The following is a 26022-nucleotide window of genomic DNA, read 5'->3' on the forward strand; positions in this document are numbered from 1 at the left end:
TTATGGACTCCACACTGTGGTCTAATTTGCCTTTCTCCATTGCTGTCCTTTTCGGATACCAGATTTAGTGTTTGTGGTCGAGTCATTACTACCTTGGTTTCACATACGCAGGATGCCTTTGAACCTATATACGTCACAGTGATTTATGTTCCCGCAACACGTCGTGATCGCTTCGTTTTTCTAGATTCGCTGGCTCAAAATCGAACACCACTGCTACCAGATGTCTCATCCAGGCATCTTGTCCTTGGCGATTTCAATTACACATATGCAACCCATATTTCTTCTGCAGTTCCCCGTCAGGCACCTCCTTCTTGGCTATCATATATCGATCACCTCTTTCAGGATTGTGTTTCTGACAAAGATTGTGCTCCTCAAGTGACATTTTCTAGAGGTACGTCTAGATCTTGTATCGATTACATCTTTGGCACTCCAGACCTCTATGACTGCAAAATGTCCTCAAATGTTTCTTTCATTCAACCATCTTGGTCAGATCACTTCCTAGTCACATCCTATTTTGCTCTTCGGGCTCCTGTGCATTCCACTGTTCTTGGTAAAGGCCAGTGGCGGGCCCACCCACGATTGGCTTCTTCAGAAGCCTTTCGAAACCTTGTTTCAAGCACTATCACTACCACCATGATTTCCTTTGACCTAAGTCTCACTCCTCAAGAAAAATGGGATATGGTGAAATCAACCATTGCACAAGTAGCTAAATCATTTTCTCGTCGCTCTGCGTTTAATCTTACCAAATCTGAGTCCCTTTTACACCGCAAAAGGGCTAGGATAACAAAACGCCTTGCTTCAAATCCTGAGCTGTTGTCATCCCTTACGCCACAACTATCAATTGTCGAGAGTCAGCTTGCATCCCTACAACAGTACCATGCGGAGACGTTAGCCCTAAGGGCAGGCATTCGTTGGAGGGAACAAGGTGAAATCTCAGCAGGCTACTTGAAGCGCTCAGTCGCACAACGCCAGACCCGTCAGATCATGAAACAGTTGATTCATCCAACTACTGGAGCACTATGTTCCACTTCCAACGAAATGTTAGATGCTGCTGTCCAATTCTACAGTAACTTGTATTCTCCTGAACCGATTGATAATACTGCCATTGACGATCTGCTTTCGGCCATTCCAGACTCTCTCCGTCTCTCCGATTCAAATCAACGTTTCTTGACAAACAGCTTCACCTACGATGATTTAATTGAAGGGGTCTCCCGTTGTCCTCGCCGTAGCAGTCCTGGTCTGGATGGGTTACCTTATGAAATACTTCACCTCATTTTCATACATCCTGCCTCCAAAGACCTTGTGCTCCAAGTATACAATGATGCATTATCAAAGGGAGTTTTCCCATCTTCATGGTTCAGCACCTCAGTTTCTCTCCTTCCGAAGAAAGGTGACCTAAAGGATCTCAAAAACTGGCGCCCAATTTCTCTGATAAATGCCGATGCGAAGGTTTTTACTAGGCTGCTCAACTCTCGCATTATCAAATGTGCTCAGAAATTAGTCACACCATATCAAGCAGGATTTCTGAGAGGCCGTTTCATTGCTGATAATGGGTTGCTTATGAAATTGATCATGGAGCATGCACGGCTCACATCTTCAGACTCAGTTGGATTATTACTTGACCAAGAGAAAGCGTACGATCGAGTGCACCCTTCTTATCTATGTAAAGTCCTCCATCACTTTGGCTTCCCCCCATCAATCGTTCAGAGCTTGTCAACCCTATTCTTCAATACCGGTTTACATATCAACGTAAATGGCTTTCTCTCTACTCCTGTCCTCCAGCATCGTGGGCTCAGACAAGGAGATCCTATCTCACCTATTCTCTTCAACTTGGCCTTTGAGCCTCTCCTACGGCGTATTTTGTCTGACCCACATTTCTCCGGCTTTCAACTTCCAAAGTCTGTTTGTTCTCCCCCACACATACATTCAATCTCCTCAGTAAAATTGTTAGCCTACGCGAACGACATTGTTTGCTTTCTTAAGAACCCACAAGATCTCACAGCTTTACAACACCATATTCATTTGTATTCCAAGGCCTCTAATGCGAAGGTAAATTTCAACAAAACTGAAGCCTTTGCACTTTCTGGTTCTCGCTCTTGCTATCATCGCATTTGGAGAACTCCTCTTCTGCAACAACAAATACATTCTTGGCATGACAGTTCGTCGAGTCAACCCATCATTTACTTGGGATTCCCGCTACACTCTTCAATCGCCCAACGTGATGCTTATTTAACCTCACTTTTATCCCGACTTGAAACAAGCTTTCAATTACACTCTCATCGTTCTCTCTCATTTCGTGGTCGAGTGACAATCCTGAACTCCCTAATTCTCTCCAAATTGTGGCATGTTCTGCGTATCCTTTCTGTGCCAAAAAGGTTCTTTCTCAAGCTACAATCGCAAATTTCTGGCTTTGTCTCGGCAAAACAAACTCCGCGCATTAGCTTTGAAACGATGTGCTTTCCTCGAAATAAAGGGGGCTTGGGTGTCCTTAACCCGCCACTCCAACAAAGTGCACTACAGCTTCGATGGTTACTACCACTTCTACATGATTTTCCTTGCTCCCCTACCTCTGACTTCTGGAATCACCACTCACTGAAATCTTCCGTCGTCTTACCTCTCTTGGCTGACTTCCTTTTATCCCATCTCCTGCCTACCGAATCACGGGAACTCATTCAAACTGATTATCGGCAAGCTTTCGTGTTTAAACAACTACGCCCTAGAAAGCTAATCCAGTCACTAGATGGCGTTTTCTCTCTGTTCTTTCGTGCGGTCGACAATTTGCCTCATATCTTCGACAAAGTGGTAATTAACCCTCAAACAGCTCTTTGTCTCACTCTAGGCGATGTTTCTGTACCATCATCTTCTTGTCCGTTACCAAGTTCAATGGCTCGTTTATTGTGCTCTAGTGTGTACATGACTGATCCTATTTCTGGGAGGTTACGACCTAGATCTGCTCGTGAAATCTCTCTACACCCATACCTCACAAAACGCTTTCTTAAATGGGTCCGATCTGATCATATGAAGCTTTATCCTTTTTTTGTCCGGGCTTTCTTGCGTCCCAGCTCATCGTTCATCCCGGTTGCTCACACCCATATCGACATGTCTCCTTTCCTGGTAGCCTTGTCCTTGACTCCAAAACCCGGTGATCAACTGCGCCTCACATCTAAACGGTACCGTCGTCTATGTAGTCCTCCGGTGTCTTCTTCGACCCTCTACCCTGATCTTCCCCCATCAAAATGGCTTCTTCTATGGCGCTTCCCCCTCCGAGCACAAAGTCGCAACATATGGTACAGGTTAATCCATAATAAACTGCCTTGTCGGTCGAACCTTTACCTGCCATCTAAACTATGCCCTGTTTGCAAGAACCTGGAAGAAACACCTTCCCATTTCCTCTTTGACTGTCCTCAAAAGCTTGCCGTTTGGTCTCTTCTCTGGGATTCACAGTTTGAACAGCCGTTTTCGAAATATTCGCTACGTCGTGCACTGTTCCTCCTAGATTTCCCTAAATGTCGCCCTGATACGGTCCATGCTCCCTCTGTTTTCATTAGTACCATCTTGTTGGCTATATGGCGCAATCACTGGGCATTTATTTTTGATCATCGTCCTTTCCTTACGGATGTCACCATACGCTGTGTTAATCAACTCTTGTCCGTTTCTCTCCAAGAATCGCTATTATCAAGTGGGATTTCTCCTCTGCCTCTTCCACATTTACAGTTATCGGATCTTTCATCTTGTTGACTGCCATTAAACTGTATATGCTTAACTCTATAAATACAAAACCAAGAAAAAAACAATTCAAAATTTAAAAAACCCATATCAAAAACAATTTCACGTGCCATCATTATCTGTCACTTAATAAAAACCCGAGCTCATAGCTCCTTATATAAAAAAAAAGTCATATTGCAAATGATAATTTGGAGATTTTATTTAAGTATCTGAACAATAGGGTGTAGGTTAAACATGATGAAAATTGTTACACACGGAATTCGGAATAGACTTATCCCCTATTTTTTTTAATTAACCAAATTAAAAATCGCGTTTATTTTTATAGTAAAACAAAGAAAAGAAAAGTCTTTTCATATGAAGTATGATTTGAATATAGAAAAATTCATGTTCTCTTTTTTAAATCATGGTTATGAATTTAATAAAAGAAAAAAGAGACTGTAGGCCTTTGAATCCTATACACATTTTATGCAGATAACGGTTGTACAAATAAAAAAAAGCAAGCACACAATTGCTTTGTCCATTAGAATACAAAGCTCATTTTAAAAAAAAAATATTATTATTTAAAGCTTGGAGTGAGAGGATATGCAATATAAGAAAGATCAATAGTTGTGATCAAACATATATTTTTTTGGATTTGTTTATTCGTTAGTCCAGTGTGGCTTTGTCCTTTTGTTTATCATTCCTTTATGGATAAACAAATTTTTTAAAGTTTTTAGAAATATAAGAAAAAAAAAAGAAAAAAAGAAAAATGCACCATCAAAAATGTGAAAAAAAAAGGAAGATGACTCATCAAGAACGTGAAAAAAAATATTTAAAGAATTCTTTTTGCCAAAACTTTTTTCTTTCTTTCTTCATCAAACAATCAATCTTCTCCAAAACTGATGGCCTAAATACTTTGTCTTTTCAACTTTAAACTTGCTATTATGGTCTTTTGTCAAGAACACTTCTTCTCAAACAATTGCTTTTGCTATTTTTGTGCTTCAAACATGTTTTTCTCTCTCTCTTTGACCTCTTAAAATCTTTCATCTACTATTAACTTGGTCTTTAATCAACGTGCAAATATATAACCTACATAATACATCTGTTCTTTGCCTCTTCATATGGTCTCAGTTAATATCAAAAGTTGGTGTGCTCTCTTTTGTTTATCGTTCTATGACCTCTTTGGTTTCATTCAATGCTAAACACGTCATTCCATTGGTTTCGATGGTTAAAAAAGAAATCATAACTTGGCCTCATAAAATGGTAAAGCTTTCTTTTATGCTATGTAATTAATTTATTAACATTCTTGAAATAGCCTACTCTGTCTTTGTTGGTCTTGGTCAAGAATGATTTTTTTTGTTGCCTCTTTGGCTAAAAAGTATTGTTCATAGGAGAATTATCTTTTTTATTAACTTTTTTTTTTCTAGTTCAACAATTTATGCTTTCCTGTGTCAATATAAATGTTTTTTCTTTAAAGCTGCTTTTGTACTTATTGTTATGTCCGCACGGTCCGCTTGATGACAATCCTTTCTTGTAAAAGCTCTCTTTTGGTAGTCTCTCTATCTTTGTAATCTCTTCTCTTTCTATCTCTTTATGACCTCTTTGCTATGCTTCTAAAATCTGTGGCAGGATGGGACGATGATCTGCTGGAACTTGTAAGCTCTAAGGAGGAATGCGAACTCAAGTAAAAGTAACACCCGCTCTGTTCATCCTAGTGGTAGACGGATGATGTCTTTACATCTGAAGCTACAACGAGCGAAGTAACAGACCCGGTCACGCTTTGCTTGAGAGAGGGTGATCCCTAGAAATAGGGTATATCTTTCGCAGAACATTCCAGACATAGACTTAGAACCTGACAGTGAACGGAACGCCCTTCGGGGTACCACTCATATCCTATAGACTTGAAAAAGTGTTTATAAGAGCAATTCAAGGGTGATTCTTTATTATCTTTTTTTTTTTTTAAAAAAAAAAAACAAAAAAACAAAAAAACAAATCAAATGCATACTTTCCAAAGAGGCTATTTACAAAAAGGATGTTATTCAAATACGTGGCTCTTTGCTATTCATCAATGGTTTCTTATCAATAAAATATCGAAATCATTTGTTTTCCATTTTGCTTTGTTAGCTTTTATAAATCATTTTTCATACAACTCCTTATCTCTGAAAACATAATAATTTTTAATAAATGCAAACATTCCCCTAGTATTTTCAAAATAGTATTACCATATAGATGTAATAAACAAAAGAAAGTGTCTTATTTTGTGCTATATTGCCTATCGTTAATGCCCTCTGTGGTGCCTGTCTAATGTTGCTTAATAGTAGTTAGATACTAATAACTAAAGGTTATACAGGATGATTATGATCACCATTTTGATTGTATGCTCCCTGTTATGTCCCAACTTAATGATTCATATCCAAATGTTAAAACTAGAGTAGTAAGTGCTTTACAAGGACGTTGATATTCTTTTTATTATTACTCAATTAAAACTAACTTTACTCCTTTAACTCAGTAAAAATTACTTTAATATAGCTTCTGAAGTAGTGACACGTAAGTAGAAAATCAGATCAATTTAAAAAGTGCATATAAACAGACTGTTTGTGTGTCTTGTTTAAGTGGAAGAAAAGACTTCTCACAGAAAAAAGAAAAAAAAAAAAAAAGGTTTTTTTTGTTGTTATTGTTTTATTCACCTCTTGTGTACTATAACAGACTAGATGCTGTCAATCTAAAAGAATTCGTCTTCATCTATGACTATTTCGGATTGTATTGGCTCTTGTGTTTTTATCCGTTTAGTTTCTGGCTCATTACTGCTACTGGATTGGACTGGTATAGATTTGAGAGAAGTATTGGCTTGAGAAAAATGCTGTTCAGGGACATTGATTTTGTTTTCTATGCCAATTGAATTGCAGAATAGAGTGGTTTGAGGGTTGAGGAATGCATGCTCTAGTTTTTTGTAAAGATAGATATTAGATCGATTATTTGATGAAGGGATAATAATAAGAGGACTACATACGAGGTTGTTTAAATATGTGTCTGCCTTTTTGTTTTTTTGGAATGTACACAGGTGCAGTAGGTTCAAAATTATGAGGTATTTTTAAATCAAGAATTCCACACTTTCTTTGTTCCTCTAATAAATGACGTTCTTTCTCTATTGCTTCTTTCAATACTTTATCAGAAGGAATCGCTGTTTGAGCACGGGATATTGATAAATAATTATTCATAGCCTTTGTAATGGATAACCATTCCATATCATAATAAAAGTCATAATCGCCGTTTTCATCATTAGGGCTAGGGATATTAACAATCTAATAAAAATGAGATTATTCTTTAATTGTTATCTTTTTTATAGTATTTTTTTTTTTTTTTACCTCCAAGAATTGCCTTCGTGGTAAACACTTGTCTAAGCTCAAGAACTTTGTGGTTTTTGATACCACTTTGCTGTTATCAACATCATTTGTAGGAGACGAACTGCTGACTGCATTTATGTCTTCTGAATCGTCATCAATCTGAATTTCATCTGAATTTCTGATTTTATTAGCTCCTTTTCTACCCAAAAGTTCTCTGGCACTGACAGAATATTCATCTTTCTTTTCATGGTTGATCTCTGCTTCATAACGTACATGCAGGTGAGCAGCAAACCATCGAGCAGGTTTCAGGTTGTATAGCAATACTTCATTAGGTGAACTTCCAAGACTGTTAGAAAGAACCTATTTTAATTGAAGATTTGACTGTTTTTAATTGCACTTTTTCCATCCCTTCATCATGCCCTTACCTCTCTTTCAAAAAATCTTTTTTTATTGAGCAAATCTCTTACATCCCCATACCGTTCAATACCTCTAGGCCAATCATGTGATAAAAATATGTCGATTGGTTCTTGAACTTGCAATAACTTTCTTACATCGTATTCTCTGACGTGGTATATTGATCTCATTTCTGATGAATTATAAGGTACTGTTTCATGATGGCCAATGTGATAATCATTCTGTTTATATATGCCTGATAAACCACCTATCCTCAAACCACCAAAGTTGATCACACCAGCACAACCAAGGTAATAGATATTGTCACATACCCATCCTCCGTGATAAAGCTCCCACAAGTAATTACTGGCTTCATGATTTCCACCAATAAATATGGTGGGATAAGGTGCTCTTGCCTGACCAGAATAATATTTCCAAAAAGTGCCCATCGTTTTGAACTTGTCTGGTACTGCCATACAAGCTAAATCAGATTCATTGCGAAGAGCCTAGACAATCATTCATTCCTCACTCGTAAGTTTTTTATTTATTTATTCTATCGTCTCCTCTTTCTTTTGTTTTACTTGAAAATCACCACAAATCAATACAAGATCTACTTTTTGACCATATCTTGCTTCTTCTTCTCTAACGGCATTATAAATTTTATCTAGTTCACCGTGACAGCAGCCTTCAATTGCAATCTTTTGATGCATCATTTGAAAAAAGGGAGAGTGTTAGTCTTTTTTTCTTTTCTAGATCTATTCATATACCCTCATTTGGTTCAAAGTAAAAAAAAAAAAAAAATAAAAAAACACATTGAAATGGTTGGAAAAATTGAATAGTCACATGATGCATGTATTTGTTAACAGAATACTTTCTTAGGATGATATTCAAGCTAACGTATAAAAGCAAGAAATTATACGAAAACCTTGTTTATTAAAAGAAGATGAAATTTCTGTATCTTTTTAATTTGCTTCTATTAAAATTTCAATGGAAAAAAAAAAAAAAAAAAAAAAAAAAAAAAAAAAAAAAAAGAGAAAGGGACAAGGTAACCATATTTCAGGATGTTCGTTGTCATTATCTAAAGTCACACAAGATTTTGTAACCATCTTTAAAAAGCATGACTCCCCCAAAGAAAACAAAACAAGGGATGAGTACAATTTTTATTAAAGAAATAAAATTACAAAAAGCACACAATTTTTATTATGCCTTTTCTTCTATTTTCAATGACTCTTGCTTTTGCTTGTATTCATCAGACAAACGGTAACTAAATAAAATATTCAGTATTAAAGATTATCTTATCTCGATTGATCTCTTTACTTGAAAATACGACCCACTTGCATTGCTCCTGTAGCAAATACAAAGAGATTGACAGTGAACAAAGTATAATTCTTGGGTATGATCACCATCGAATAACGAGACCAAATGAGACCTGTCAACATCAAAGCTATGACAAGCATAAGTAAAAACGAATGTGTACATCTACGCGTGCATGCCCCCCTCTTTTATCCACTGAATAAAACCTTACAAGCATTTTGAGTTATACTCAATTTATCTGCAGGACGTTGTAAATCACCAATACCAGCAAACACTAAAGCCTATTAAGCATGTTCCTCGCTCTTTAGTAATTTGTTTTTTTTTTTTTAATAAAAAGTACCCATTTCATAGCAGGTGCCCAAAAGTGAATGGTTTTAGGACCAGCAGGTGAATCCCAAAATCTACGTAAAACAGATTGTGTGGCTACAGAAGATGTTGAAGCTGCCATGATTTAAGCTTTTCAAAAAAAAAAAAATTGAAAGAAAAAAAAAAAATTAGTCTACTTTGCTGAATACAGAATTTTTCCGCGTCTCTCTTTTTTCGAGTACCGGAATTTTATTTTGTCCAAAAGGCAAAATAAATACTCCACTTTGGATCTTTTCCCCATCATTTTTGCTTCAATGTGATTGGTTCCAAAGTCAAAGAAAATCAGTGGTTGATGTTTACATGAGTGGCATAAAAAAAAAAAGACAATTCAAAGAAAAAGCCTACTTCTAATTAACCAAATAAAATAGTAATAATAATAACCGGTTAATCAGATTCATCCTCATTTGTTCCCTGTTTCAAGGATCGTAGAGCAATCAATTTTTAAAGACAATGAATCTTTACAATAAAGAAAAAAAAAAAACAGGTTTCTTTTATTAAAAAACACGATAAACCCGAGCAAGTCCTTCTTTTGGTTAAATAAAGACAAGTTGCATCAACCGGAAAGGGACACTTGGTCATTATTTGTATGCTACCAAAAAGAAGGACACTGGAATGAAACGCAGAGTTATCTTCGATGCCTGTCATTAGACATTCTCCCTTGCTTAAGGTTGTATTACTCAAATCAACATGCAAAAAGAAAATATGAATGACATGTGCATGTTGAGCATGGAATGGAATGAGCCATGAAAACAAAGACTCACATTTGACTATTGAAAGATGATTCAAATGAATTCTCCTATCCCAAATCTTTTTTTTTTTTTTTTTTTTTTTTTTTTTTTTGCTTCTACAAAGACATCTGCTTCAGTAAGTCATATGTCCCCCCCCCTCCCTTCTATGCTCACCCCCTCTTTTTTTTTTCTGATAGACATGAAGCTCAACTCCCCTTCTTTTTGTTTTGATTAAATTCATGATCTTTTAAGCTCATCTGTTCTGTGACGGGTATCTATCGCTTGGTATTTAATCAAATACAAGGAATTCATATTTACCAACAAGCAAAATGAAGATGGTGATTTTAATTGATGGTGCATTAAAAATGGGATAAAGAAGAGTTGAAATGCTTTATTGTAAATAAGAATGAAAGAGTGAATGATAATTAGAGTGATACAATTGGGATATGAAGCACAAGAATAAGCCAAATGTCACAAACATGAGGAGTTTATTCTTTATCCTTAAACAGATTCCTTTTCTTGTGAGACATGCTGATGTTTATCTTCTCCCCTTGCTTTAGATGTGATCAAAAACAAGATCTAACAAATAGGATTTATACATGTTATGCAACATTTTAGTTGCTTTATCAGCTTAATATAAGAGGAAAAGAAGGGGTTCATAAAGTTGTTTAAGGCACATTTATACAAAAGGAATGTTAAATTCCCCCCCTTCCCCTCTTTTTTTTTTTTACAAGGACATTCTCTTCTTTCCATGTTTTTGCCTATAAAAAATAATAAACAAGTTGATGACTGAATCCCTTTCCTAAATAAGACAAAAAAGGCTATGAGATCTTCGTTAAGGGAGAAATTACAAGTTTTCTAGAAGATGTAGTCAACTTCAAACAAGAGTAGTAACCAACAAAATACAGATTTGAATTAGCCACACTCATCATGATGCCATTGTACACAACCACGTGACTTGTTTGAACGCTTCCTACTCTACACGCATTTCCCACTACTTTCTATGATGAAGATGATTATAAAATACAAACTTGTTTATAAATAATCTTTTTACTATTTAAATCTGAAAAGTAAAGTGATACTTGTTTATATTATAAAATAGAATAAGGAGCGGGGAAAATTCGTAAATACCTCTCTTAATTTAAAAAAGGAGGGAAAAATGACATGGGGATTTGTCTTTAGAACTCTTCTCATTTTGGTAGCAGGGAAGGGAAAAAAAAGCAGCAGCAGAGGATTGCATAGTAAAAATAGTTGGGGGGCAAAAAAGAAAGAGCAAATGACATAATTAGTATCTGTGTGTATAGGTGCACATATAAAAAAAAACCACTTTTATTTGTTTACTCTCTCTCTCTCTCTCTCTCTCTCTTTTTATTTTTCTTATGGAATCCTTTATAGGCTATATTAAAACACCACAGGATGCACTTGTCATCTTTGAAGCATGTCAAAAAGGAATATTACCAAAAGTAAAGAGAAGATTAACATTTAAAGAAAGATCAGAGATACGTTCAGGGTGTATATTTGTTTGGGATGAAAGAGAAGCAGATATGCAACGTTGGACAGATGGTAGGACTTGGTCACCTAGTCGAGTGCTGGGAAGCTTCTTGACTTATCAAGAATTGACTACAAAGCGACGTCCTCGTAAACTGACTCACTGTTATAAAATCAATGGTTTAATCAAACAAAGTTTTTCCATTTGTACAGCCTCAAATCAAAAGCTACACTTGATCTCTTATTATTCTAAAGCTGATGTCCTCTCTGGAAAGTTAAAGAGACCATCGGATGATTTAGAACTAAACAAGATAGAAATACCCAAAGGACATTACCCTGAAATTAATCCACTGGGTATCGGTGGTGGTCATACAGCTTCTATTTATTCTATGCGACAAAATTCTAATTCTCCTTCACTCACATCTTCTTCACCTTTTTCATCGGATGAAGAGTCTTGTTATACACAAGATTTCACCTTCTTACCCACTCAAGATGTCATATTGGAAAACTTGCCTTGTTCTGAAGATTATCGACAGTTGAATGCACTTCGACATCAATTGCGAATATAAATTATGTACAACAAAAAAGTTTTTTTTTTCTCTTAATTTCATCTATGAAACATTATAAGCAACATATACACACACACATTCATTTTATGATTTTATTAGATTTTAAAATAAATGATTAATACACTTAATAAAGGAGAGAGAGAGAGAAAAAAAAAGGATGATGGTTTACATGTAATTTTATTTAAACTTTAATAATATAAGCTTTACACAAGAAAATCGTTATTTTTCTTGATTTGGTTTATAAAAGGAGAACAACATAAATCATACGAGACTGTAATCATTCAAAAGGAGAGCATACTTTTTTAATTTATGTAGAAAATCTATACAATCCCCCCCTTATAATGACTCCGTCTTTTATTTACATACTTTCAACACAAACCATTTCCTCCTCTCTTTCCTTCCTCCCCTTTCTCTTTCCTCCCTTCTCCCTTGGGGTTATTGAAAACACACGCACAAAAGAGATGAAAAAGAAATCAAAGCGCGCGCGTCCCTTTTTTTTCCTCTCCGCAAATTACTAAAAATAGTAAAATTAAAAATATGATTTTTTTGTAACAAAAAAAGTTTCCTTTTTTTTTTTATTATTGGGATGAAAGCATATGATACAAATAATAAATAATGAAAAAATAAAACATTTCATCAAGAGTTATGCATGAGAAAAAGAAATGAAGATTTGTTTAAAGCTTGGGTCCAGCAGCCAAAGTTTCAGCAGCAGCTTGATCTTCATAAGTCTTGAAGTTATCAATAAACATCTTGGCAACATTACGAAGAGAGCTATCGAATTCTTGAGGGGTTCCATTCCAAGCAGACTTGGGGTTCAAGAGTTCAGAGGGGACACCACTGACTGCCTTAGGAACACGCAAATTGAAGATTTCGAGATCTTCATATTGGGCTTGAGCAAGTTCACCATTGTGAATGGCATCCAAGATGGCACGGGTGTACTTTAGAGGACAACGCTTGGAAGTAGCAGCTGATCCACCAATCCAGCCAGTGTTAATCAACCAAGCATCGGCCTTGTGTTCAGACATCTTTTGAGCCAACATGGTTGCGTAACGTTGAGGGTGAAGTACGAGGAAAGGTGCACCAAAGCAGGCAGAGAAAGTGGCTTGAGGTTCAACAATACCATCTTCAGTACCAGGAACCTTGGTCGTATAACCAGAGATAAAGTGATACATTGCTTGTTCAGCTGTCAATTTGGAAACAGGAGGCAAGACACCAAAGGCATCACAGGTCAGCAAGATGATATTCTTGGGATGACCACCCATACAAGGTAATTTGGCATTAGGAATGTGATAAATTGGATAGGCACAACGGGTGTTTTCGGTCAAGAAATCATCTGAATAATCCACCACACGGCTCTCTTCATCCAACACAACGTTCTCAAGAATAGCACCGAAACGGATCGCGTTGAAAATATCGGGCTCCTTTTCGGCAGATAAATCAATACACTTGGCATAACATCCACCTTCAATGTTGAAGATACCATCATCCGACCAGCAGTGCTCATCATCACCAATCAACTTACGCTTAGGATCAGCCGAGAGTGTGGTCTTGCCGGTACCTGAGAGACCAAAGAAGAGAGAGACATCACCCTCTGGGCCTTCATTGGCAGAGGAGTGAAGGGACAAGACACCAGCCTTGGGCATCAAATAATGCATGACGGTAAAGATCTAATTCACAAGTCAGACCGCTTTCTTTTTCCTTTCAAGTTTACTTACACCCTTTTTCATCTCACCAGCATATTCACTACCAAGGATCACCATCTCATTACGCTTAAAGTTAACCGAGACAGAGGTCGTCGAGGTCATGCCGGTCGTATAACGATTCGCAGGGAATTCACCTGCATTAAAGACGGTGAAATCAGGCGTACCAAAGTTCTCGAGTTCTTCTTTCGTAGGACGAATCAACATGTTGCGCATAAACAAGATGTGGTAAGCACGAGAGGCCACAATACGGACCTTGATACGGTACTTGGGATCCCAACCAGCGTAACCATCAAAGACATAAAGACGAGGACGGGTATTGAGGTAATCGATCGCACGTTCACGGTTGATCAAGAAGACTCTTTCACTGATCGGTGTATTGACAGGACCCCACCAGACATCCTTTTGGGAGGTTTCTTCTTCCACAATACGCTTGTCCTTGGGAGAACGACCGGTTTTTTTACCAGAGTAAGCACAAAGAGCACCAGCAGATGAAATCACCGTGCCTTGTTCATACGTCAAGGCTTCTTCATAAAGAACGGCAACAGAAGGATTACGTTTGATGGTAACCTGTGGATGAATGAATATAAATTCCCCCTTTTATTCTCTATTTCTATTTACCTTGTCATAATCAATACCAGCATATTCATGTAATTCTTCTTCTACTTTTGTATGAACTGAACCAGAGCTAGCAGGTCTTCCAGTATAAGGGGATCCGGGTCTTGAGGCAACCATCTTGTTTAAAAAATAATGATAATAAAAAATAAAAGAAAAAGAAATACAAAAAAAAATAGAGTATTTATATTGTTTTCATGAATTCCTCGGAAGGATCGGAGTGCACACCCACTTTTTCACCTCTGCCCCCCCTCCTTTTGATTCGGAATATGCTTCTTGCAACGACCTTGGTGACGAAATGAATGTCCGACGCATACAAAAGCTTTACGGGACATGACGGAAGTGGAACATTGGCTTGTCCCCGATTTCTTCCTAAAATCATATTCTGTCATCAGGAGTAAGAGAACAATAGGCTCAACATTGAAAATGGACACAGGCCATTGAAAATAAAAAAGAAGAGGGTCAGTCGATATCAAATGAAAAAAAAAAACAACAAATAACTTACGACATCTTCTCTGGCCTATTTTTACTTTCCCCACATTTTCATGAATTGGCCCAATCATTTAACGTGAGAAATAATTTAAATCACCGACACTGGTCCCATCAACCCACCCAAAAAAAAAAAAATAAGGTCAGTTATTTTGAATTAAAAAAAAGAATGGGTATTGTTGTTTTATTTTTTTTTTACATGGAATGCTTGAATGAGGTGCAAATAAGACATAGCATGGAATACTTTCGGTCATTAAAATAATCGTGTTTTCACATGGCACATGCACTGATTTTTGGGAATCCATTTTTGGATTTATTTGTTGAGATTAAAAAAAGGGTTTATCCAATCAATTGCATGTTCTTTCTCTTGTTTCCTACTTTTATAAAGTAAAGTGGCATGGGATAGAAAGAGGGAGAGAGTGGATTTCTATTTTTGGAATTTAAATGAGACGGTGCATTCAGTATAAAAACATGTTTTTCGATGAGCCCATTTAGCCCAGAGGTTACTCAGATGGCGATGGTTGGATGGTCTAAATGAGTCACGCCCTAAAGTCTCATTTGAAGAACAGGACAACGTCATTGATTCCACTTTATGAATTTTCACATGAGATTTTTATTTATGCAATTCACAAAGATCAGCATTACAGTCATATCAAACTGAAAAGGATCCTTCCTTTTATAGAAATCATATGCCAACAGAACTTACAAACGTTCATCCTAAAAAAGATCGAATGAGTCACTCCCCCCGCCTCTTTTCAATGACGTCGAATTCCGCTTGAAAGTAAACGTATCTTGCGGTGATTTAATAAAAAGAAACCCGTTCTTTTCAAAGTGGTTCCGTCTAGATTCATTGAATAGGGTTTCTTGATTTGTTTATAGAATTAATATATGCACAATCAATAGTCTTATTTGAAATGATCTTGTTTATTAATACATGTTTACAAACGTATGGGATTCCATAAAAGATTTAGAAAAAGCATTATAAAGTATTTTACAAACTATTTTTTATTGAACACTACCAAGAGGAACATGGTTTGTGTGTAAAAATGGGAATAACTGATGTTTATTACTATTTCAGTGTCTCTTTTGGTTACGACGGTGACGTCTTCTCTTCTTCTTTTCTTGATTCTTACTCTTGGAAACAGCCTTCTGTAGCTCAGTCTGTTTATGATGATCTAATTGATCCAACATGTCCTGACACTTCTTTACCAACTCACGTCGATAATTCCTAATCGATTCATCTCCAAGGCTATCCACTGTATCCAGCTTCAGCATCACTCTGACCAGTTTCATCTTCTGAGCCCAAAAAGGCTCTGTTGTTATCCGTCGTGGCCGTCAGCAAAAGGGTTCCTTCTTCTTGCTTGGTAAACGTCAAAGGTTGAGACAACACCTGTTGCCAGCGGTTTACCAATTCACTTTGTTTCAAATGCCTCGAGATCTCATCTAATTCTTCCATTGTCCTTTTCTTTGGATCTTCTTTTGTTTCCTCTTGTTGTTCAGCCGCGATTCTATCAACAAACGCCTGATTCTCTTCTGTCAAGGGTGAATCGGTCATGTACTCACTTGTAGGTGTTGGTTCTGCTTCTGTAAAGACATGCTGGGGCAAATAGGGTATCTTTTTATCATTCTCTGGAATCTTCACCTGGGGTTTTTCGGCTTTCGAAGGTTGATCTTTCTGCCAGATACCAGACGGTTTCGGTTCATCACTGTAGACGGCCTGGTTTGGTTTTTGAGAAGTACGTTGGTGATCGACCAGGACAGGCTGAGAGGCTAATTGATTGATGAGGTCTTGTAAGGTGACGACGTGATCAGAAAGCGGAGGGGGAGCATCGAGTTTTGTTTGGGCTCCATCCGTCATCTCTTCTTCCTCCTCTTCATCACTTTCCTCTGGAGAACTAGCACGTTCAGGAGCGGACAGAGTGCTTTCTGAAGCATCTTGTTTAGGCGTCAAGAATACAGAACGAGGTGTTTCATACTGTTGTTTTTGTTCATTCAGACACTTCCACACCTCAGCCATCATATCCTCATCTTGACGTGCTTCTTCTTCTCGTTCTCGCTCTACATTTGTCGTCTGGTTTCCAAACAACTGCTGAAGTAAATCAGCCAATTGGTCTGAACGATATTGAGAATAATCCGGCCGTCTCTCGATCGCTTGCAACTGTCGGTACTGATCCCAGGCCTCAGCAGCACGCCTTTGATCTATAGCAGCCGCGATACACTGACGATAGTACCTTTCTTCTTCTTCTTGCAGCGCCGCGCGAATCAGAGCCTGTCTGCGATATTCTTCAAGGTAACTTTGGATCTGTCGTGTCCGTTCACGGCGGTACTCATCTCTCAGTGCTTTCAGGTTAAAGATGGCCTGCGCCAGACGTTCTCGTTCTGCAAGCGCAGCCGCAGAGATCTCGGATGGACTGGCAGTACGGTAGATCGGATGGAGGTGGACAAGACTAGGTGATTTTTGACATTCTTCGATATGTTGTGTACGTTTGTCTTGCTCATAAGCAAGTAGTGACTGTAGTTGTAAGAGATCATCCACACCCAAGCTTCTTGTAGGTCTATACATCTTGATAAAGTGAAAAAAAGAAAATGTGAAAAAAAAAAAAAAAAAAAAAAATCAAAAATGTGGGCAGTTTTATCCGTTGCCTGTTTTTCTAGAAGATGTTCATTACGTCATGTCATAATGTCCGCTTCAACACAAACACCATCACCATCTATTTGGCTTGGTTGCAAGTATTTTGCTCATTCATACATCTCCTTATTCTATCACAGTCATTGATGACACCTGATGGTCTTGAGCTCGGGCCGAGATCACTTGTACAGGTATCAAGTTTGTAACACGGGTGTGGGGTCATTTTGATTTTGTCAAAATAAAAGAGTGGAAACATCCATACTATTTTTATAAGATACAGCACAGAAAAGCTATGGCACTTGTAAGCAAAGAGTGTCATTTGGGAAATACATGTTGATCTATTGACTAAATTTAGCTTACACATACTTGCATGGTTGGATCCTCAATATTCTGATTCTTAATATCAGACTGAATCAATTATTAGGAAACAAGATATTGTATTAAAAGGAATACTATGAAGCCATTTATTCAACTCATAGTTTAATTGAGTATCCTAATTGCTTGATTATAAAAGATGATGGAAACAACACTCACTGTTTCTATGTTAACTAGGTGTAAAGGATAATATATACTTTTCAAGACGGGTTACACTATAAATACTAAAAATACGAATTTTTCAATGATTTATAACCTATTGATTCTTTTCATAGTTTGAATCCTAACATCCTTTGACTTGCTATCCCTTATTTTTATAGTGAACTTTTTTTCTGTCAGGTAAGCAGGAAGAATAACGCGACTCCTTAGCCTAAAACGATGATTTTCTTTAAAAAGAAGGCTCGAGAATGTTTTCATTACAATTAAGCTTGACGGTACATTATATATGGAAAGATGCCTATAAATGGGGAAACAAGTCTCATGAAAAGTATGCACTGTGCCGATACCAAATTCTTTACAAATGAGCCTAGTAAAATCACTGTTAACTTTAGAAAATTGCCATCTCACCACCATTTTTTTTTTTTTTTTTTTTGATTTGAGAAAACGTATTTATCTTTGAAAGATAAAAAGGATACAACACACCAACAGAAGAGTATAAGGGATGCATATCTTGGAGGAGAAATAGAACGGATAGATACCATTAAATGATCTTTTAAAGTCTTTGAACTAGTGTTTTTATGCTTGGAATGAATGGCTTCTTTAGCAAGTTTTAAAGAAGCCATGGGAGAAACAGTTGGTGTCGAACTTGTTCATAAATCAAAAGCAGATAAAAGAGACCATGGCTGTGCCTCATTATTGACAAAGGTTACTTGATACTACGTATCCTCACATGAGCATTGAATTTTTCATTCCTTTTGGAGAAAGAGCGTGAAAGACTAATCCTACTGATTCTAGCAATAAATTGCATTGGACATGAGCAATGGAAACATGGGCTGTTGATAAGTCAATTTGAGACGTTATGGAGCACAAGATGGCAAGAAAACGCTTCTTCTTGTATCAATCTAAGCAGAGAGCGGTTGGAATTTTAAAGAAAAGTAGCAATGTGTGCAGCTTTGGTATCCTTGCCTGTACTACATGTCACACACTTTAGCAGAGAGACATCAATACCTCCCATAACACGATGACTATTGCTCACTCGATTTGGGAAGAAGAAGGGTACTCAGCCTGTTTTCAAAAGTAAAACTATCATCCAATCGCCGTAACAAGCATGCCTGGTCTTTATTGACTTACGTTCATTACAGGTAATACCTCTATTGATATATTCATAGATATTTACAATCCTATTTAAATCAACTCAGTTTTTTTTTCTTTGCACTTGCTTCCATAAGGAATCTTTAGCTTCTTTTACGCTTAGTTTAATTTGGATTGGGCAATTATGCTGTCTTGGAGCACTGAGTGCTCAATTAGGTCTGTAAATAAATGTATTGTTTAACCGTAACTACAAAAAAATACCACTGCTGACTCCTCTAAAATAATATCCACTCTCTAAGCCACACTTTATTTTGCAATAATATGTATAATAATGAGAACAATATTCCCTCCATCCCCATATCTTTCTAAATCAAGCGTACATATAATCTTCAATTTTAGTATGACAGAGATCAATAAGAATTTAGGCACTACCAGAAAGCTCTATGTCATGGGCGAATGCATACCACATTTTCGATCTTTGTTTTGCCAAAATGAGCACTGCTTGTCATGATCAAATTAATCCTGGTTGGCTTGGGAGAACAGCTTACAATAAAACTTTTAAAGTGCTCAAATTTAAACTTTAGATAGTATGGGGAGTTGCTTCTTCTGTAGAATGATCAAGTCCTACTGCTTTTGTATTGGACGTCAATCTCAAAGAAAAGAGCTTGAAAATCAGCTGTATCAATGCCTGCTGATTCCATAACTGGTTTTACCCAGTTTGTTAGTGTTGTAATTCTGACTGGCGCAAGGTGTATTTAAGTCTCGGTAATAGATATAATTGGCTGTAAGAGGGATAGTAGCCACGTGGGTGGCTGTCGTGATGGCAAAGGAGGTCAACACAGGGAAGATGGCCTTGAAGTATTTGAAGCGAATTCTTAATTGGTTTGAATACCGAGATACTCAGTGAACAGTTACTTTCTTTTTGGTTGGGTTCGCGTTACCTCCTTTCTCATCCCTTTTATATTCCTATTTTATGTATTTTACACTTTGTGTTCTTGCGTTATTTTTTATTGTTATTTTTGTTTTACCTTTTCCCGTCTCTCCCAGTTATCTGATCAATACCATGGCATGATTATCTTTTATATCTTTTTTTTTTGTATTCCCACTTGCAAGGAATTTTGAAATTATAAATAGTAAACAAAAACGGAATAAAGGAATAAGCTGAATAATTTTTTTTTAAAAAAAAAGAAAACAAATGTCTTCCTGTGCCCTATTCTTTGATTTTCTCTTCTGTTCCCGGCTGTACAAATTGTAGCGAGTTAATCGAACATGTTAATAACAGGTCTCATTTGGTATTGTTTTTATGTCATCACTAAACAGGATCTTCAAAAACGTACATCACCTCATTTAGTATATTCTCATAGATATAGGCCTATCTTCTTCCAGCTCTACCGAAATGCATCTATTGCTGCTGCTTTCAGGTCGATTTTTAACACGTATTAAAATTTTTGTGAGGTGGCTGCTGTGTACTTTCTTCATTGTTTATGTTGTTCAAATTTTATTTCTTGATGCATGGATTAGAAAGATACGAGGATGGATGGAGTACTGTTCTTATTATACATATTATTGCAAAATAAAGTGTGATTTAGAGAGTAGATTTCATTTTAGTGGTCAATTGAAGTCAACTGGGATTAGTTTAGGTGCGACAAACAAAAGTTTATCCGTGTAACTGAGCTATAAAACGATTTCGATTTTTTTTTTTTAACTTTTTTTTTTTTTTTTTTTTGTGATTTGTTTGTTATTTTTCTCATACTTTTGTTATGTCAAAATTATCAAAGCTACCTTATATTTTAGCTTATTTTTTAGGCTATAGAAAACCAGACCACAAACAAAAAATACTCCCATTATGGAGAGTACTTCTCTGGTCGTTCTTGGCAGCGTGGATCGGCATTGCTTTACTAGAAATTATGTTTACTTATTCTCCTTCATTTAAGGAATATCATACGCCTATGATTGTTGCATCCTTTGTAATATAACTTAAAAAAGACTAAGAATTCGTTTTTGTTTACAATTTATGCACATAGGGAGCTGGTGCAGTGCTGGTTTATGGTGCTATTGATGCGCCTTTAGCACAGCCTCGAAATGTGATAGGTGGTCAAACAATTGGGTGTATTGTAGGTGTCATCATTGCACAATTATTCATGGGGATCAAACAAGACTGGGCTTCGGAGGATCAAAAAACTGCTGTGATGTGGGTTGCTGGTGCTTCAGCTATGGCTATTTCGTTGGTTCTAATGCAGCTCACAAAGACTGTACATCCACCAGCAGGAGCAACTGCACTCATTGCAAACACAACAGAGAATATAATAGAGATAAAATGGTTTTATATTGGTATTGTATTTCTATCAGCAGTTTTACAGGTTGCTATTGGTTGTCTGATCAATAATATTGAGAGAAAGTACCCTTCTTATTGGTGGAAACCTGATCACTTCCCTCTACAAATTGACCCTACTACTGCAGCCACTGTTATATCCTTTGGAGATCAAGACACGGCTTCACATCATTCAAAAAGAACAGAAGAAGGAGTGCTTGCAAAGATGAATTCAAATCAAGATGCTGACAAAGACGAAGAATCCAATTTGGATACTATTCAGAGTGGTACAAGTTCCATTCTTGAATTAGATCGCGCCATTTCTATCTTAAAAATACATTCAACAAAAGCATTAACTCTTAAAGACCAAGAAAGTCTCAACTCCTTAATAGACAAGATATCCACCCATTCATCAGCAAGTCAAAAAAATTAATTTATATTTATTTCTTTTCTCCCTGTACTGTTACCACAACTTTTCGTGACCCACCGTGTTTACGATGCTCACAAAGATAAATTCTTAAACAAAATTAGCACTAAATAACTTACATTAACATTTCTTACCCTTGCCATGTTCCGAGATTTAAGCGTCCTTCAGTAATGGGGACATTGATTGAAACACCTACAATGCCTGATTTTAGATGACCAGGCTAAACAGGGAATTTATTAAAAGGCCTGAAGGTGGAACTGCATTTCGCCTTGTATTATTAGTTACCATATCGTCCGGCCCTTCTGCTGTATGAACATAAGGAAATGATTCTGGTACAATCTTATTTAAACCCATTTCCATATCTTTTTGTACATTCGGGTCTGCATTTTCATTAATCATTAATGATGCAGATGTATGTTGCACTGTTTAATAGGGATTATTGCTACTTTCATTCTATAAAACCAGTTTTCTTTTTCTTTGCTTACAAAAGACATTGGCCATGCCTATTTTGAACGAATTGAGCTCTGGAACTTGATTTACAATCTCTCGATGAACGAGGTGACAACCTACATAAAAGTTTAGACCACGCTCTTTTGTTGAATTTTTTATATTTCTTTATACCTCTTCCGCGAGGATTTAAACGAATTTCTCTTTGAATCCAAGACATACTATTTTACTTTCAAAACAAAACAAAAAAAGGAAAAGAAAGCTTTTTTATATACTAGAATATGTACTTAACATAAAGTCATTATGACGACAGCTATCTTGCTATCTGTCTTTTGAAAACCCCTTTCAACTCTCATTAAAGTATCACTTTATTCACTTTCTTGTAATGTCTTATAGATACAATTCATATTTCAAAGGTATTAGATGTAAATTAATTGTAGTAACGTCAATATATAGACGAAAGGAGAGGCTAAATCAAAGGAGGTAAAAGAAAGTATTATATTTTAAAAGTCAGAATAGTGGGCAAATGAATTGTGTACCTTTTTTTCCCCCTTTGGCCTTTTTCTTCTTTCTTCTGTACTTTTTTTATGCGTCGATATTCACAACCTGTTCCAGTCTCAGCAGCTACTTCACTTCACTATCGACAGTTTAAAAATTCTTCTAGTGTTTCCTCAACCATTGGATCTATTCCAGATCCTATTGATTTATTAAAAATCAAGGCTGATTTAGAAGCGCTTTTACCAATTTCTGAAAAAAGAATTCATAACTTGCAAAAGGATTTGATTCTCTTGAGGAAGAATATAAAAACAAAACGTAAAGAAAAGAAAAATAAATAAACAAACAAACAAACAAAAAAGAAAAGAACTACAAATTAAAACATTTGTATTATACATGTAGCTGAAGTGGATCAAAAACAATATCATATTCCAACATTAATAAAAGATGAAATACCCGGTAAGATGTGCAAAAGAAAAAAGTATTTGTGTTTATGATTTAAACTTTTTTTTTTATTAAAGACGCAAAAGTTGAATCACTTCATGTTGCTTACCCTACGCATAATAAACAGCAATTAGAAAGACAACTGTAAGTTATCTTTACTTCATTATTATCCTTTTAGTATTGCTAAAATAATAACGATATAAAAGTGCCTTAGAAACATTAAGAAAGAAGAGACGAAGGGATGAATCAATTACAAACCATGTTAACAAAAGTATATCATTTTATTGAAGCTACATACACCGGAAAATCATGTTAAACTTATAATATTCTTTTTCTTTCTAGAACCGACACAACTTGTCAAGCTAAAAAGAGCAGATGAAAATGCACTACCTACTTGTAAAAAATCACATACAAACGTCAAAAAGAAGAAAGCAGCCGAATCTCATGATAAAGAAGATGAGCTTGACTTTGTAAGAGTTAAGCCTAAAGATCAAGTACCTATATTATCCTTTTGGGCTACTATTGATCCACATTTTCGACCGTTGGAAGAAGCAGATCGAGAATTTTTATTGGAAAAGGTTTGATATGATAGGATTTCTTTATTTACAACTCTAACATTGTATTTTTTTTCTTTTTCCTATCATAGCCAGATGATGAAACATCACACATTATACCACCTTTAGGAAGACACTACACTGAAACCTGGTCTGAAGACGATTCAATTAGTATACCTGGAATGAGCCTATCACCATCAACAAGCTCAAGCTCAAGGCAGGGATCTCATGATCATGTAAAATATTCAAGCAAAATCACAGAAGATCAGTTGTTAAAAGAAGAAGTCAGTTGTGGAGCTTTGACTGAACGTTTACTAAGTAGTTTAATACCAGATAAAGACAATGACATTGCAGCTGAAGATCAAGATGAGGAATGTGATCGTCTTGATTTTCAGGAAGAATTGAATGTAGGCGATTTTGAAGAGAGACTGATGACCGAATTGAGATACGTTGGATTGTTTGCAGAGGACGATGTAAGGTTATTTTGACTTTTCTTTTTGCTTTGGTGGGACCTTCTTTCTAAAGATCTTTCTTTTGTAGATTGAATGGGACGCAAAAGAAGATGATGAAATCTGTGCAGAGTTAAGGGCAATATCAAAGGAGTTAAAAGAACAGCACGCGATAAATGAAACCAGGAAGAAAAAACTTTTGAATGTTGTCGACAATCAACTTCAATATGAACAATATAGACATGTTCTCGATACATTGGACGTTCAGGTTGAGCAATGTTATTTAAAAAGATTTGTAAAAGCGCTTTTTATCTATGTGTCTTTTTTATATGTGCTAATGGATTTCTTGTAGCGAACACAAAAATCAAAGAAAAGAAAAAATGCACCTGCTTCTGGAAAGTCTAGCTTATCAGAACATGCAATACACGCAATGAACAAAAGAAAAGCATGGATAGACGCGTTAGAAAATATATTTAAGGATAAAAATCTTGTTATGCCTACAAAATCAATCTACGAAGAATCGTAGCATTTTTTTTTTTAATAAAAATATATTTTTTAAAGAAAGACATATACTCTATTTTATATAGTTTGTTTAACGTGTTTAAACATTGTAAAATCAAAACTTTTGATAATTAATTTAGTGTCAAATGATTTTTCTGTGTCTGTTGCTGACGTTAATGACAGTATACGCTCATACCGTCTAATCAAGCATATCATATAAGCTATATATATTCGATTATCAGTGCTTTTTATGCTTATTTTGTTTTCATTGTATTCCTTACATCAAGTAGGTAAATAATTCCTCCTACAAAGAATATAGCGCTAGGCATTTCCAAATCAAATACACGTAAAGAATTTACATATTCTTTATCATCATAGCATTCAATTAGTTCATTTACCTTAAATAAGGTCAAGACACAACATATCACGCATTGAATTATAGAGAGGAATTCAAAATGCATTATATATTTATATATCTTTATTCCCATGCAAGATCTCTAAACGAAAGCGGTAGATTTCTGAGGATTTAAGTGTTTATGAGGGGGCTTTTTAGTTACAAAGTAGGCTGAGAAGAGATCAATACAGATACTAACATAAACATTAATCTCCGTTCCAGTATATGGAAATTTGAATTGAAATACATCAAAAAAGTTAGACACAGATTTGCCAATACTCTGATCATCAGAACGAATATCTAAAGATGAAAAGTTAATATAGAAAAGTATATGTATAGAATGAAACGCTAACCTGGAATGAGTTTTGATATAGTAAAAGCAATTTTTCTAAAAAGCTGGCTAAACAAGACGTTAAATAAAAGAGGAAAGTAGAAGATATATTATTTGAAAATTCTTACTACAAAAGTTACTGTACAAGATAATTGCGATCCTTATTGACATCAAACCAAGGAAGCATCTTTCTTCTTTTCGACCCAAAAACCTTGGTAGGTTTTGCAAATTAGCTTTCTTGTTAGAATCCACTTCTATTGATATTGTCTTGTTAAAATGAGAAAGTCATTAAAGTGTGGTTGGAGGCTTTTATAGTTTCTCGCTTCCTTTTGTTGTACGCCTGTGCCTGATCTTGAAAGTTTGTTTCTTTACAGAAAAAGTGATTGTTGAGGAGGTTTGTCTGGGGAAATCTAGATAAAATTTAGAATAGTAGTCTTTCGACCTTTTATTTTATAAGAGACCTTAGTTGAGGATACCTTAGTAAAATCAACAGTCGCGATTGCATAATTTGTACGCACGAACCGTTGTTAGCTTGAAGTTAGTAAAACATGGTACAAGTTGCGGAAACGACGTTATACAATAGCATACAGATCTTTGCGCGGATATCCTCAAAATCGGAAACACATACACTTCCATATAATCCAAATTAAACATAAATATGTTGCTTTTTTCTCTATAATAGTTGTTTATAGAGCTAATCTTC

At 36.0% G+C, this 26022-nt stretch overlaps 9 protein-coding genes across 9 annotated transcripts; 4 read left to right on the top strand and 5 right to left on the bottom strand.

Moving 5' to 3' along the window:
• Nucleotides 1–450: 450 nt before the first annotated feature.
• Nucleotides 451–3738, top strand: RO3G_10359 (uncharacterized protein; the record flags this gene model as incomplete). The annotated part of the gene is made up of 1 exon (XM_067664944.1): nucleotides 451–3738. The coding sequence occupies one exon, from the start codon at nucleotides 451–453 to the stop codon at nucleotides 3736–3738; it is 3288 nt and encodes a 1095-aa protein (XP_067521045.1).
• Nucleotides 3739–6707: 2969 nt separating this feature from the next.
• Nucleotides 6708–8155, bottom strand: RO3G_10360 (uncharacterized protein; the record flags this gene model as incomplete). The annotated part of the gene is made up of 4 exons (XM_067664945.1): nucleotides 6708–7007; nucleotides 7071–7409; nucleotides 7517–7948; nucleotides 8024–8155. The coding sequence occupies 4 exons, from the start codon at nucleotides 8153–8155 to the stop codon at nucleotides 6708–6710; spliced, it is 1203 nt and encodes a 400-aa protein (XP_067521046.1).
• Nucleotides 8156–8642: 487 nt separating this feature from the next.
• On the bottom strand, nucleotides 8643–9204 carry RO3G_10361 (uncharacterized protein; the record flags this gene model as incomplete). The annotated part of the gene is made up of 4 exons (XM_067664946.1): nucleotides 8643–8706; nucleotides 8760–8886; nucleotides 8968–9037; nucleotides 9097–9204. The coding sequence occupies 4 exons, from the start codon at nucleotides 9202–9204 to the stop codon at nucleotides 8643–8645; spliced, it is 369 nt and encodes a 122-aa protein (XP_067521047.1).
• A 2190-nt stretch (nucleotides 9205–11394) lies between these two features.
• RO3G_10362 (uncharacterized protein) lies at nucleotides 11395–11907 on the top strand (the record flags this gene model as incomplete). The annotated part of the gene is made up of 1 exon (XM_067664947.1): nucleotides 11395–11907. The coding sequence occupies one exon, from the start codon at nucleotides 11395–11397 to the stop codon at nucleotides 11905–11907; it is 513 nt and encodes a 170-aa protein (XP_067521048.1).
• Nucleotides 11908–12581: 674 nt separating this feature from the next.
• RO3G_10363 (phosphoenolpyruvate carboxykinase [ATP]) lies at nucleotides 12582–14342 on the bottom strand (the record flags this gene model as incomplete). The annotated part of the gene is made up of 3 exons (XM_067664948.1): nucleotides 12582–13574; nucleotides 13623–14177; nucleotides 14229–14342. The coding sequence occupies 3 exons, from the start codon at nucleotides 14340–14342 to the stop codon at nucleotides 12582–12584; spliced, it is 1662 nt and encodes a 553-aa protein (XP_067521049.1).
• Nucleotides 14343–15960: 1618 nt separating this feature from the next.
• Nucleotides 15961–17274, bottom strand: RO3G_10364 (uncharacterized protein; the record flags this gene model as incomplete). Its single annotated transcript, XM_067664949.1, has 1 exon — nucleotides 15961–17274. One exon carries the CDS (start codon nucleotides 17272–17274, stop codon nucleotides 15961–15963), a length of 1314 nt encoding a protein of 437 aa, XP_067521050.1.
• A 3599-nt stretch (nucleotides 17275–20873) lies between these two features.
• RO3G_10365 (uncharacterized protein) lies at nucleotides 20874–21710 on the top strand (the record flags this gene model as incomplete). The annotated part of the gene is made up of 2 exons (XM_067664950.1): nucleotides 20874–20933; nucleotides 20991–21710. 2 exons carry the CDS (start codon nucleotides 20874–20876, stop codon nucleotides 21708–21710), a joined length of 780 nt encoding a protein of 259 aa, XP_067521051.1.
• Nucleotides 21711–22738: 1028 nt separating this feature from the next.
• Nucleotides 22739–24132, top strand: RO3G_10366 (uncharacterized protein; the record flags this gene model as incomplete). The annotated part of the gene is made up of 6 exons (XM_067664951.1): nucleotides 22739–22964; nucleotides 23049–23105; nucleotides 23168–23234; nucleotides 23297–23361; nucleotides 23433–23668; nucleotides 23737–24132. 6 exons carry the CDS (start codon nucleotides 22739–22741, stop codon nucleotides 24130–24132), a joined length of 1047 nt encoding a protein of 348 aa, XP_067521052.1.
• Nucleotides 24133–25091: 959 nt separating this feature from the next.
• Nucleotides 25092–25506, bottom strand: RO3G_10367 (uncharacterized protein; the record flags this gene model as incomplete). The annotated part of the gene is made up of 3 exons (XM_067664952.1): nucleotides 25092–25288; nucleotides 25342–25388; nucleotides 25460–25506. 3 exons carry the CDS (start codon nucleotides 25504–25506, stop codon nucleotides 25092–25094), a joined length of 291 nt encoding a protein of 96 aa, XP_067521053.1.
• Between the last annotated feature and the right edge of the window lie 516 nt (nucleotides 25507–26022).

Source organism: Rhizopus delemar, genomic scaffold (genome assembly GCF_000149305.1).
Source record: "Rhizopus delemar RA 99-880 supercont3.8 genomic scaffold, whole genome shotgun sequence".
NCBI classification, from domain to species: Eukaryota; Fungi; Mucoromycota; class Mucoromycetes; order Mucorales; family Rhizopodaceae; genus Rhizopus; species Rhizopus delemar.